This window comes from Athene cunicularia, assembly GCF_003259725.1.
Source record: "Athene cunicularia isolate RWA chromosome Z unlocalized genomic scaffold, athCun1 chrZ_part2, whole genome shotgun sequence".
Taxonomy (NCBI): domain Eukaryota; kingdom Metazoa; phylum Chordata; class Aves; order Strigiformes; family Strigidae; genus Athene; species Athene cunicularia.
The window spans coordinates 18,397,855-18,412,432 of NW_020799143.1; the positions used below are offsets into that span (position 1 = coordinate 18,397,855).

The 14,578-nt window shown below is 37.2% G+C and overlaps 1 protein-coding gene across 3 annotated transcripts; it reads right to left on the reverse strand.

Annotated features, from left to right (window-relative positions):
* Positions 1-2,353: 2,353 nt before the first annotated feature.
* ZFAND5 (zinc finger AN1-type containing 5) lies at positions 2,354-14,572 on the reverse strand. 3 transcript variants are annotated; one of them, XM_026866346.1, is made up of 6 exons: positions 14,561-14,572; positions 12,328-12,485; positions 11,806-11,917; positions 11,338-11,435; positions 2,766-2,891; positions 2,354-2,521 (listed from the first exon to the last, which is right to left on the reverse strand). In XM_026866346.1, exons 2-6 carry the CDS (start codon positions 12,476-12,478, stop codon positions 2,373-2,375), a joined length of 636 nt encoding a protein of 211 aa, XP_026722147.1. In that variant the 5' UTR covers positions 12,479-12,485; positions 14,561-14,572; the 3' UTR covers positions 2,354-2,372. The 3 variants fall into 3 exon arrangements, with proteins under 3 accessions (XP_026722147.1, XP_026722145.1, XP_026722146.1); XM_026866344.1 differs by lacking the exon at positions 14,561-14,572 and adding an exon at positions 14,358-14,533 and having other exon boundaries at positions 12,328-12,488; XM_026866345.1 differs by lacking the exon at positions 14,561-14,572 and adding an exon at positions 14,348-14,533.
* Positions 14,573-14,578: the final 6 nt, after the last annotated feature.

Sequence of the window (14,578 nt, forward strand, 5' to 3'; positions counted from 1 at the left end):
TCAGAAAAAAAAAATAAAAAAAAAAAGAAAATAGCATTTTATACTGCAGTGGAATAGCTGATTTCACTTTAACACAAAAGGTAGAAAGGTGATAATTTCTTTAAAGCAGTTTCATGATTAAGTCATAAAATTAATCCTGGAAAATGAAGTCCCAGAGCATGCCTGTGTTCCCTTAGTGGAGGGATATGCAGGAGCTGTAGTAGTAACTTATCACATGATTATCAGCTTACTGGTGGGATGTACATTTCCATTTCTGATACAAGCAATTTTTATGCATTATCCAGCAGTGAAGATGTCTTCCTCCAAGCCAAGATGTGCTGTGTGCTCTGTCCTTCTCATAGGGAAGGATAAATCTGGCATTTTTAACATTTGGATTTGGATGCTGACCTTGACAATAACTCTGCCCAGGTCTGCTGGTGAAGATGTGGACAGAATGGCATAACCAACATACTGGCTCTATTATAACAGATCCACCAGAAAAATTTTGTAGGGAAGAGAAAAAAATCCTTTGAAGTTCATTGCTAATGCTTTCCTTTGCTCCCGTTAACCACGCTGCTGTTTGCTGGCATTTTTGTCAGGAAATCAAATAGTTATCTGTATTCCAGCTGCTCATTCAAGTTACCTTAAAGAAGCTGCTCTATCCAAATAAGAATCAAGGACTTAGGCAGACCTAAGCATAAAAGACAACATCTGTAAGAACTAAGTGCTAACTTTGCACCACAACCTCTACAAGGTCACCTTCTGATTACAGAAATAACTAAAACCAATGAACTATCACAAAAGGAAGCGATTCTGCTGTACATGGTTTTTATTATTTACATAGTACAATATAGCACAGATGTTGGGTAGCAGAATTATGTGCAATACATAAATATGAACTATCTGTACATGTTTGCTTATCTAATAACTCAGAAGAACAAAGTTAGAAGCAAAACCATGATGTTTTTAATAGGAAAATTGACTGAACACTGCAATAAAAATCAGAAGTTCAGTAGTGCCTTGTGTACATAACTATTTACAGATGAGAACAGGTATTACCACAACACTAGTCTAAACTGTACTTGTTTATATAAAACCCATGTTTCATACACCACAAAACCCCCTTCCATTATAACACAGAAGTGATATTATCAGACAAGCATCAGTGAAGTATACTGCCTTTTCTAGTTGTTATTGTACAATGCTGTAGATAATGCAGCCCATGCAATACACCCAAGAACACTACAGTCCCACACTCAAGTACAATTAAATATGAGAAAAGCAGCCCTCCAAGAGTGGTTCCAACTACCACTTAAGTCTACAGCAGCCATGTTGTATATGGTTTTCCATGCAGAATGGTGCAACTGTTAATTTTTTCTAGTTTTAAATGTAACTCCTAATACTCTTTTGAACTCAGAACACACAGAACGTAAGTATTGTATGAAAACTGCTCTAATGCTTCAGCAACTTGTTCAAACACATGTTGCTTGAGAGAACTGCTGTGGTATGCTTAAAAACATACGTAACTTTTTTCTGTAAGCCAATCTTACAATATTGTGCTACACAGCATTTTTACCTATGCAAGGAAAAGCAGACAACTTTGAAAGGCCCGTCCATAGGTTCCTATCAGGACACCCGTCCACAGGTTCCTATCAGGACAGTTCCCGTCCATAGGTTCCTATCAGGACAGTTCCCGTCCATAGGTTCCTATCAGGACAGTTCCCGTCCATAGGTTCCTATCAGGACAGTTCCTTTGGGAACCTATTTTCGTTACTCTAAAGTTAATGTCATCTTTTCCAAAAGACTTTTCTTTACACACTTATCTGATTTTTTCCATTTTTCTCATTGCAACTGATAACTGACTTTCTTGATGTTGGCTCTAACATGCACCTTACTAGGATGTTGGACTCCTTTACATAGCTTACGTTCTGCTGGAAAACAATGGAGCATGGAAACTAAAATTTGAATGAGATTTTAAATTACAGAAGTAGACTGCCAACCTTTTTGATGTATCCTTCTCCAAAACAGGCATATAACATTAGCCAAAGATTATAGACCTCAAACACATCTCAAAAGGCAGATCTGCTGCAAATCTGCAGATAGCATATGTCTGTTTGGCACATGTGAACGAGAGAGTTTGTCCTCTGTGCTGTGTATTCCTGTGCAGGTTTCTGATCATCCAATTATACTCTAGTGAGGGCATATATATTTTCAAGGGCTGTATCTATCCAATTCTGCCTGTAACAAACATCCAAACATTCTGAAATATCATTAAGACAGACAAGACTGAAAGTAAAGCTTTGGAGAACAAAGGAAAATGGCCATGCACCTGCTCTTTTGTGTTTTTCTAGGATATATTTAAACAAAGTCAGTCTTTTTGCAAGCAGGTTAATTTATATTCTCTGGATTTTTTCAGCCACAACAACTGGATTCTCTTTCCTGATTTTTGCTGCAGCTTCTGCTTTGTAATCATACGGGCAGTTATGCTTGTCAGAATAACGGTGAAGTCCACAAAATAAGTTTCCACATCGGCAGTCAAATCCTGTTCACAGAAAAAGAATCAACATCACTAGGAAGCTTCATGTCTAATTAAGTTGTACATTAAGGCCTTAGTCACTACAAAGGGGATATGTTTGTCTACATTTACAGGCAGAGCAAGAAAAATGTACTAAGTTGCTTGGATTCTGAAGAAGCAAGTAAATTTAATGGTACAGATATTTCATCAAGTTTAATTTAGCAAGAGACAACTAATCAGATCTGTTCAAAATGACAAAGTGTTCTCATACCTGTAAGGCCAACCTTCTTCCTGCACATGAAACATCTGTTCTTCTTTGGTTTGGGCAGTTCAGGAGCTCTCTCTTCACTCTGTGATGTGCTAGGCTGAGAAACTGATGGGCTTGGTTGAGTAACAACTGTTAAAGCAAGCAAAGGAAATAAAGGTTAAGTTTTATTTTCTTGACTTCACTAGCTATATAATTGCATGCATGCATTTCTTAAGGATTGATTCCCCCTACTAAGACCCCAGTGTTTGCTGTCTAAAGTACTACATAGACTCATCTACAAAAGTATAAAACCAGGAATAAGGATTTTTAGGTACTCTATCTTGCCTTTTGTCTCTACATAAGACAATGAGATTTTCCCCACAGTTCCACCAGCCAGAAAATAAGGCACTTGTTACACCTATACAGGTGTATACAGATATTAAGGGCTTGGAAAGCACTCCTGAAGTTCCATGGACCCATCCAATATTTCAAAAATCATATGATCAAGTAACATTTAAACAGTAATGAGACTGTCACAGCTAAAAAGTTGCTGAACAGAGGGAATACCTGTAGAGAATATAACTAATAGGAACATATTTTAGAAACAAAAGAAATTCAGTCATGTGCTACTATCATAGTACTGGATTACTCTGCCACTACATTTGTGAAGTCAGATGCCTAAAACAGTTCAGAGAGACAGCAAGCTAGCAAGCACACAGTTCAAAAGAGCCCTCATGTTTTCGACACTTCCAGTAATTTGAAGTAATTTATATTGAATATCTGTATTTTTATACTGTATTCAGCTTTAGCGTTCAAACAGGTATAGTCAAAATGAGTAATTTTTCTATTGCTTCTGTCACGAACACTTTCAGACAAACCTGAGTCACCTTTTACTTAAGTTCTCTGAAGGATAAAAAATTGTCCTTTTGTGAACTTTTGTGAATCTGGTAATTTTGTTTAAAAAAGTTTTTTTGTTTTCAAACTTTTTTTGAATATCCTCTTTATATCCCAGCTGGAACAGAGAAGAGCTGAGACATGTATTTGTACACAACTAACACTTACTCCTGGTACAGCTTTCTTGAACACTCCCAGTTTATAATGACATTTATTGTTCTAAAATAGAACAAACTCCAAAATGCATTCCAGAATAAATGGAGTATATAAGCTTTAAGGACCTACTTGCCATCAACTTCAAGACCACAAATAGGATTTGTTAGCTGAGATTCTTTTGAATCAGTAAGTGTATCACATGAAAAGTGGATTTTTTTCCAGACATGAAGAAAACAGTTATGTTTACTGTTTTTCTATCTTTACACTTCATACTTGTTTAAAATGGCATTTGCATTACCATGTTCATAGGTTATAAAACCATGTTCTAAAAACCAGCTCATGATTACCATTAACACACTGAAAGTCTCACAATTCACCATATGATAAGAGTCCTGAGTGAAGACTTCAAAATCTAAAACAAGATTTAAAAGTGACAAGCTGTCAGAGGTAACAAGGAGCCTTCAGTGCTCATCACCAAAAAATTTCATGCAGTAAAACAATGCTTGTCAATATTTTCGCATACATTACAGCAACAATCCTAATGAAGAACTAAGGCCATTTACTACCTTTATTTTTTGTCACCTTGCACGCATCTTCTTCTAAAAATGTTCAGTGTCAGTTCTATTTTGCCAAGTCTGAGGGATAAAGAAAACTATTACAGCACTAACACTACAATCACTACTGCTATTGGTACTTCTTAAAGTAATTGCTGCTGCTGCTTTTGGGTTTTTTGATAAAATAATTTTTCTGGATGATTAATATTTTCTAGATGAACAGATATGATTCTCTGAACTTGTCTTTAAATCCCAAGGAAGCAGTATTCAGTATCAGTTATCTATTTGAGAGCCTGTGACCAAAAAAAACCAGGTTAAAGTGGTATCACAAATAGCATAAACCCGTTGGATACTGTGCACCTTTCCTAACAGCCATCAGCTATGACTTTAAGACAGACCAAACACCTCCCCAAAAGTACTGTCAAGCTCATTTTAGATTTGTTATATTTCTAATCTGTTTAAAAATTGAATGTTAATCATAAGCCACAGCAGATGAAAGAGAGGAAACAGAAATGCTTTCACATTTTGCAATTTGGTGTATAGCTAGCCAGGCGGACACTTCATCTGCATCAGAAACAACTTATAAATACAAGCACTGGGAGCATGCATGTCTTTTCAATCAGATGCAAAAGAAAATGCAGAAGGGGCAAATCAACAGTGACCTAAATAACTTAAGTCACAACATGCACTAAGAGAAAATGAAAACAAGAAGAGGAGCAACCTTTACCATGACTAACATGTCAACAAGGAAGCAAAGTAGAAACAGCAACTTCCCAGGAATCACCAAGACAAAGATATAGCTTAGTAGATCGATAGGCAAAGACACTGAGAACAAATACATCTAAGGGAAAATGTTACCAACCACAAGTATACTTCCTACTTCGTATGAAGAAACTGTGACAACTGGAAGCCCAGAAACTGGAGAAGTGATGAAAGTGATCCTAATAAACTGAGGCAGCACATTTCCTGAAAGGGCTGCTGAACAGGATCCTTTCCCCAGAAACTAAATCATGTTCCAAGAAAGAAAAGCAGTACTCACAAGATAAAGGACTCTCCTATTCTTTTATGCCAGTAGTTAAGTCTGATGAGTATTTATCACATTAAATCTTCTTAAATGTGCTCGTGAGTAATGACTAGGACAGAGGCAAAGTGGCATACACTGCCCCCGCCTTAAAGCTCAGAACAAAGATCCTTTTTCACCAGCCTAGTGGCTCAGATGAAAAATGTTGTGAACTGTAGTTGTTCTGCCATGATAAGAGGAGCCAATATAAATGCATCAGATACTATCCTAACAATTTCTTATCACAAAAGGTTTCCTTTAGCACAGAAGCGAAATCCAACTGGGTGAGTACAACTCCAGTGCTCAATGCACTGAATTAATTTTATACCAGAAACCAGTGTTAATCATCAGGTAAAGTGCTTTAAATGATTGCTGTCTGATCACCAGAGTGAATAACTGAAAAATGCTGAAAGTTGGAAAATAGTGGATACTGACACCTGCAGACCTGCTTCCTCAGTAACAGCATTTTGATGAGGCAAACCCCTCATCACTAAAACAGGTTTTCACTTTAACAGTGCTCCTCTTGGCATGTACCCCTCTCCATTACCTTGGTCTTTTCCCTTCCAAACTTTTAGCTCAAGAGGTTACCTTTTATTTTACTTGATCAGGTTTACTTTACTTGAATTTTACCAGACCAGTTCTCCTATGACAAGGCCAAAAAAAACCAACTTAGGAGCAACAGATTTTCAGAACTGGGCAGGCCTTTATGAACTATTATTTTGGTCTGAAATTATTACCCATAGATACTGTAAGATGTATTACCATCATACACAAGGAAGACTATTATTCTAGCGGATAGGTGATAAAGACTAACATATTCCTAGTATTGGAGAGGTGCCTGAAAAAAACCCATACAAATACATACATCGCATCATGAATTTTGGAAAATTTCCTTCACGTGTAGTCTGAAGATAAGACGCATCTTTACAAAAGGCATGTGGGAACAGCAAGTCTACTGATGAGAGAAGTTAGTCACATGCCACAGCATGACAGCTACTCAACCTATATGCAGAAAGGTCCTAGAAACTGGAGAACAAAGCTCTTCTCAGACCCCAATGTATTAAGCCACATTAACTATGTGGGACTGCCATTCAAAATTAAAAACCACTCCAAAACCAGGATTTTCAAAGATGACAATAGTTCTCCTCATCTAAACCAGTATGGCTGCTGAAAAAGAGCATGCCTACCCTAGGTATTTTCACACTGAGATTTCACACTGGAAAGAAATTAATACAATGCTTCAGTTGAACAAAATCTGATGAAAATAAAGCAGTATTTCTTTTTTAAACCTCTCCCTATCAAAAGCAACTAGAAAGGTCTAGGAAAGTAACACCAAAGTTTTTAGAAGCTTCTCTGAGTAAAAATTTAACCAAAATAAGATCCCAACAGCTTCAACATCATGACTTTGAGGGCACTAGTAAGTGTTAAGCATAGCAGTAGAACAAAGTCATAAAAGCATAGAAAAAAATAATTGATTTTGACTTGATGCAGCTAACCCCAACATTCAACATGTAAGAACTGGAAAAATTAAAAGAGAAAAAAATGTAAAGTCAAAAGTAATCAGAAAGAACTCAGACTGCACTTCTGCTATACCAGAGCAGAAAGCTATGCCAGAGATTTTGCAGTACTTACATTGTATATTAACATAGTAGACATGTAAATAAAATTTTAGTCCTAAAAGATGGACAGTATTTATTATGCTTTATCAAGATTTCTGAGAGTAAATACTTTCTTCTTCAAACTACAATTGCTATGCCAACCCAGGTGCCCATGATGAAAGGCTGCAGAAAAAACTTCCGTAACTTTTAATTTCATGCCAAAGAAAGGGAATAGAAATGTTCTGCATTATGCAACTCATGTTCCACATGTCCAGCTCTAACGTGTATTGAGTATTTTTACTGCTGCGTTAATAAAATGTAAAGATAACCCAGTTCCAGCATCACACTGAAATATGGTTTAATTTGGTCACTATGAAGACTTGGATGGCTGTGGTGTATTGCTGTTAAAGATAATAATAGCATCCTATCACCAACAAGCACAGGAGCAACAGTTGGGTCCGCAGTATTATTTTCCAAGGTGGACAGTGTCAGGGCTTAGAAGAGACTACTGGTTTCATTTCAGAATTGTTTCAGTCAGGAGCATTCACTGAAACTACAGCAAACATGGGAAACATGAAGATGAGCTAAATCTTTTCCATACCAGACACAGTTTTTATAGCAATTTTACCAACAGCCACAAAGGAACTGTCTACAGATAGCAACACTGTTAAAATACTACAGCCATGGGTGAAAACAAATCAGAATTAACAAGGCACTCATTACAACAAGATCTAAGGAATACCATACAGTTACCATTTTGAGCCTACCTTATTTTATAAGCTAGCTGTCTACTCTCTATCTTACTCATAATACTACCTGCAACCCACTGTACACATCACAGATAGTACACACTGGTTCTATCTACAATACAAATGAAGGTAACCCTAACAGGGTCTCAACCTGAATGTAGGACAGCTGTAAAATAACTAATTATATTGGCTTGGTAGAAAGCCAAGAGACAAGCAAGCCAACCACCATTGCCTGCTATCTTCTGAAGCTGAGATTCAGGAACACAAAGTGTAAGCTACAATATGTATGGAATTATAAAGTTAATAGTATTTGTGTATTTTTTTAAATATGCAGTTTACACAGGATGACAGCTTGATTTCTGGTTCACTTTCCTTATAAGCAGGGCTACTCTGCAACTGTGGCTCCACAAAATTATAGTTAATCACATTACTCCCTGGAACAGGGCTACTACTGGGTTCAAAAAAACCCTCAGAAAACAAAAAAATAACCCCAAGCTTCTGATACACATGCTGCTACTAATTACATCTGGAAACACTGACAGACCTGACCAGAAGCTCATCATTCAGTAAGGTGATGACATTAAAAAAAGTACAACAAAATGTTAAAAATATGCTCTAACTTGAAACAATGTGATTGTTTAAGCATACTTGCGTTCAAACCAGTTTAGTTTTCATGGTTATTATAACTCAATTTTATTTCTTCTACAGATCTTTTATTTACATTTAAATACCTGCTTAAAAAAAACCCAACAAGCTATCACATGTCTTAAAGAAGGTCTCCACTATGCCTCACCAATTTGGTAGATATGTTGCTCTTATAGCTTAACACAAGGAAAGGAAAGAAGTTTGCTAGGTTTTGCACTTAATTCCTGCATCTCAGCATGTTAAAAAAAGCAACTATAAATCGTATTTCTAGAATGCTTTGGGTATAATCTGACTTCGGTCAAGACTGTATTAGAAACCATAAGAAGTGTAAAAGTTTACCAAAATTCTATCAAAAGTATTTTGTAAATAGTGCTCACTTACGAAAATTCAGTTTGGACATAAAGGCCTTCAGATTTCTCTGATTTATGAGCAGTTCAGACACAACTGCACTGAACACATGCCACTATTCAATTACAGCTGAACCAAGAAACTAAGTTATAAGAAAACATAGCACATTAGACATGTGAATTACAACCAACTAGACCAGTTACATCCAACATGCCTTTCTTCCTTCAAATCTTAAAATGCAATTAATTGTCTCGGCACTGAATTTGTTCTGAATAAGAATACAGGTTGCAACCTCAACCTGTGTGAAGGAAAACAACAACAACAACAACAATCAAGAAAAATAAATCTATTAAGCTTCATTGTTCTCAACTTCACCATCTTTGCAAGTCAGTTGCTTCAACTCCAACAGTAAGCAACTATAATTTTATGCTACAGACTGGTAAAAAAATAGATTGGTTGACCAGATGTAATTCTATTTTTAACTTTCTGTTTTGTAAGGGAAATATCCAAAGTTTCATTCAGCCATGACAACCTGGCAGAAGGGAATCTTACATCATACTGCTGACATTAAAAGAAGAGCAAGCTACTTTGCTTGAAGGCTACATTGTTTGTTTGTGATCTGTTACTCTCCTATAGATGGTTATGAAATTCAGTTACTAGGGTCAGACTGTGCTTACAACTAGACTGTGTTTACATTAGCAATTCCCTGACTGTGGGCTTAACTTAAGAGAATTACACCTCACAAAGTATTACCTTCATTATGAGGCAATTGAATTCTTTACCATTGTTTCAGTTCCTTCTTAAGAGGAGAGACCAAAAGACATTGGATGCTGATGGAAAAAGCTGGAGAAGAAAATGCAACTAGTCCAGACACGACTGATTTTTATAAAAGGTTTAGGCCAGCTTCTCTTGCCACTGAAGATAGGCAACAGTGTATTTTAGATGTCCAACAAACCCTAAGAATAGTATGTAAGGACACTATCTTATGCTGTCTACAATCTGTGCCAAACATAACACTTAAAAAGGAACTTGGGCATTACAGCATCTAAGGCTGTCTCACGAACTTATAGGTATGTACTCAGGAAGGCAGTTATGATCCACAAGCTTTTTTCCAGACACAGATAAGTTCTCTTGTAGTTTTTCTAGTCATCTCTACACAAACTTGTGACAGCCTTTAATAGTTTGAATCTGTGAGATTATTTACAATATGTAAGTATCTTGAGAGGCTTTTGGATTTTCTTCCCCTATTCCAATCAGTACAGTGCTGTGTGACACTATTATAGAGTTGACCCACAGTACCAGAAAACCAGGTAGTACGTCAACAATAACTGAAGATTATCCTTTCATCTGGCAAAATGACAAATTCTATTGGCAGTTCTAGTAAGGGTAAAGTCACCCATTACTTCACTGCTGCCACCATTTTATGTATTCCTCTTTCCTGCTTGACACATTTCAGGTAGGAAATTATAACAAAGATGATTTTATAAATATTGTAGCAAAGTCTAAATTACTTCTTAGTTACATACAGAAAGACTCTTCAGATGACAGGAAGTTAATACTTGCAAATATTTGTCTGTACTTAATGAAAAAAACAATATATTCTATCATTGTACTTAAGTTCATGTCACAGGATCCTGACTAAGCGTGACTTACTGCAAATGATAAAGTCTTCTGAACAAATACTGAGGAATTAAATAACAGGCATGAGAGCAGTCTTTGCTGGCAAAGATGCATCTAGATCAAAACCATTCTTAGAGTGCTGAGCAGCATCTGCTGCAATTTTCATCTGACTTTAAAACTTAAGAAAATTAAATTTTATCTTCAGCTTGAGTCAGACTTCCTACTAAACATCAGCTTTTAGCGTTTTAAGATATTCAGAACTGTTAATTTTAAAAGAAGTGTTGATATGCATAAGTATGGAACAAGTTTGTTAAGATACACATATGCTCAAATTTATATGAATTCAATCACTCACTAGTAAGTAAGAAGCTGTCCCCTTCCTGCCCTCCCTCCAAGAGTTTACATTCTAAAAACTTCCAGTACAAGACTAATACTTAAACTGACAATTCACACCCAGCAAATAAGGCTGCAAGTATCCTAGAACTGCAAAGCAATGCTTTCGTTAAACAGTTTTTCTTAGTATTTTTAAACTCCATTATTCCCTTCACCCCAGTCTCACTCTTCTGTAGAATGGAGTTTATTAAGAACTCCATTCTTCAAATGCAACAAGCCATTTTGACTGCCATGAGTCAGCAGGAATTGTACTGCCAGGTAATACACAGAAATCCTAACCTTTTACTTAGAAACTAAGCACTTCACCCAAATGGAATTTTAGAGTGCTTTACTTTCAAAATAGTCTGGGAGCCAAAACCACCCTCACGGCTGTCAGGTTTTTTTACTACCTTTATTGTGGCACTAGTCCCATTTTCTCCATTCTGCTAAGAGAGTACTCGAAAAGCATCCTTAACAAAGACCTTAACAGTTCCTCAAGACCAACACACCAGAACAGGAGACACCTACTTAGAAAGTAAACAAACCAACAGCTTCTGTTAAGTCCCCAGCTGTACCCAGCTGTTAACTCTGCAAACATACCTGGCTCAGTCTCTGTTTTCAGTGTTACTTTTTCCTCTCTTGAAATGCTCATTTCTGTCATTTGCTGTGTTACAGGCAAAGCGGCAACAGGCACATTTCTGTTTAAGTACAGTGAAACATGTTGTTTACATTAGTTTTGCATTCATAATAAAAGTTTAAACTGTCCAGACCCATTAATAAACTACCCATTCAATTACTATCCTCAGAACACATTGTTTACTCTATTTTAGTTTCCTTAGAAGAAAAAGGGAAAACCTGTAGCTTACTCTCCAGATAAATCAAATACATCAGTCAAACACCAAATATTTTAATCAGTTCTCATTTACACAGATTCATAAAGCACTGTGAGGCAGACTGTCCCTTTTTCCTCTGCAGAAACTCACTGCAATAGGGCAGGACTGCTGCAGACCTTCCACATGCTGCACACTCACAGCTCATTCAAACCTCAAAGTAATACCTTTATCTTACCTTGATTTTTCAGATGTGCTGCCAGCAGCACCTTCACAGTTGTTTAAGTTAGTGTCTGCTCTCTGTACAGATGCAGAGTCTGAGGTAGGACTGTTTGAACCACTGGCTGTTCCTATGTAACAAGAATTTGACAAGTTAATTATGAAAAATTTGTAGAATACGTTAGCCAAACAGTCTTGTATACAGATATGAACAGTCTGCATACAATTTTCACTGCTTCTGCATACTACTTCTTACTTAAAATACAGGCTAAATATAGTTATCAAAATACAGACATTGTATAAGAATATACTAACAGAGACGGAAAGCAATTATGGTTGAATGCCAAATGGACCAGAACACACGACACAGAATTTTTATCTTTCATCTTTACTGTGATTTAAAGTAGTATTCTCTTTGATATTCATTGTTTTAATAGAGAGTTTTCAGAAGTTCTCCTGAAAAAATGTTCTGGGATTCCTTGTCACCTTCTATGTTTTAGTTTAAAAGTATTAAAAAAACCCCAAAGCCCCACACCCTTACCCATTGGGCTGATTCTATCGCTATTCTGCTGTCGCTGAAGATGCTCTTTGTAGCAAACTGAACACATCCCATTTGTCCTAGGATTTCCATAAAATCCACATCCTGTACTACACAGCATGGGCCCTGGGGTCTGGTTTGTCTCCTGAGTCATCTTGATGCTGTAAATAAAACCAAGAACTGCATTAGGAGCTGGCATTTCACCAAAATCAATTATGGGGTTATAGAATTAAAGTATGTCTGCTTACCCTACACCCCTCACCCCCACCCTGAAAGTGGTATCAGCATTCTTAAAGAGGGTTATATGGATGTTAATATACCATTCAGTACTGCAACAGTATTGCTAAGTAATGTTATGAACCTTTAAGAGAAGCAAAAGTGTCATCATAGTAATACTGAGAAATAATGTACTTGTTGGGCACAAAGCTGCACAATGGTAAGTTATGACCAAATCCAATTTGACAGCCAAAAAGCCCTTTAATATCAACCTCTGAGCACTAACAGGGATATGCAGAATAAGCAAGACCAAGTTCATGTCTACTGAACAGCTTTGGCAAATAACATAGATTATTTTTTCCCCCCAACACCAGCAGAAGAGCCCCACTTTATCAGCAATGTTGATCTCATTAATTTTGATGCTAATTCCACTATTAACAGTTCCTACTCTCACATTTGTCAAAAAAAACAATAAAAATCCCTGAAGTATTGGCAGCAGCCATTTAAAGTCTGCATTCCTATCTTTAGAAGGAGTTTCCAAAACAACACTGTGAATACTCCTTAAACTGTGTATGAAACCCAATACTAAGTACTAGCTGGCAAGAACATGTGTGCAATGGCCACTTCAACCAAGAATCTAAAAAGCATTTCTGAAATAAGCCTTACTCTTCCAAGAGAAATTAGATTTACAAATGTTGAATATGTTCTATTACACAGCCTACGCATTTAAAAAAAAAAGAAAAAAAAAGAAAAAAAAAGAAGCCAGTTAGATCCTTTGTCTTAATAAAGTTCTAGCAAGACTTCTGAGCCTCCCGAAGGCAGACAATGGTAACTCTGCCAGGAACTGCCGAGGTTAGGAATAAAAATACTTCACCTTCGCTGCTGGTTAACCTCTGAAAAGCAAGGTTAGTAGAAAAACTGAACAGCAGCAAAATCCTTGATTCCCAAGGGCAATAAAATCGGAACACAGTAATCAAGCAATCTGCTACAAATTGAGGACACATAAGAATATGGCACTTGTCCTCCCAAAATTTAAATTTAGCAGAAGCGCTATACATGGCACCTGGAGACATTTTAGCATAATTTCCAGATTGCTCTCTTCCTATTCAGGAACAGTCACAGTAAGAGATACTTGACTGCTAATGCTTGTGAGAAGCTGAAAACACCTAAAGTATATTGATTACTGTGTATAGAGAAGTGCTTCTATATAAGAAATAAGTATTATTCTTCTTATTTTCTTAAATCATGAAATCTCACACTACAAAAGTAGAAAAACTTACGTTAGACTAGTATGACAACCACAACTAACAGCTGCCTTTGTCTAGTTAGCTTCTGGGATCATAAACAAACCAAGAGTATGAGAAAGTAAACAAGAAAAATTCATCTGCTTGCCTGCTGGTGGGCATGGGATCTCATTTTCAAGGTAAAAAACCCTGTATTATTTATGCCTTTATAATACCTTACAGGCACAGATAGTTTCCTTTCAGGACTACAAAATAGCTTCACACTCACACTGATGCAGCTTTACAGCCATTACACAAGAGTCAAGGGAGTCAGAAAAAAACACGATGCACTTAGAGAAATCTAAGAAAAATCTCATCGTCTATATCGTAGGCCTATGTCTATATAATACAAAGAAAGCCCGTACTTCTGCTCTTTTATTAAGCAGGTAAACGCAAACTGCTATCAAACACATTGCCACCACCAACCTCGGCTGACTTGCTCCACTTCCAAACTAGCATGCTCGCGAACATGTTTCACCACTTACCAAATCGAGCTTTAGGTGCTAATGCTGCTATTAACCTACTACAAAACGGAGTCTCCGCAGCTCCTTTGTCAGCGCATCCTTCCACTACTTGGAATGCACGCCCCTAACTGGAAGGTCAACCCCAGCGCTTAAGTCGCGTTTCTCCGCACTGTGGGAGTGCCGCGGCTGTGCCCTGTGTTTCCCCTTAAGCCGCCCGCAGGAAGCCGGCGTCCCTGCCCGCCGCCAGCAGGCAGCCAGCCGCCGTGCGCTCACCCCGGCTGACCCCGCTCC

Excerpts from the sequence above, each read along its gene's own strand:
- ZFAND5 (XM_026866346.1), bottom strand. The coding sequence starts at position 12,478 with ATGACTCAGGAGACAAACCAGACCCCAGGGCCCATGCTGTGTAGTACA. Across the intron at positions 11,436-11,805 it reads AGCACATCTGAAAAATCAAG|AAATGTGCCTGTTGCCGCTT; the intron begins GTAAGATAAAGG and ends GTACTTAAACAG. Across the intron at positions 2,522-2,765 it reads GAAGAAGGTTGGCCTTACAG|GATTTGACTGCCGATGTGGA; the intron begins GTATGAGAACAC and ends TTCTGTGAACAG.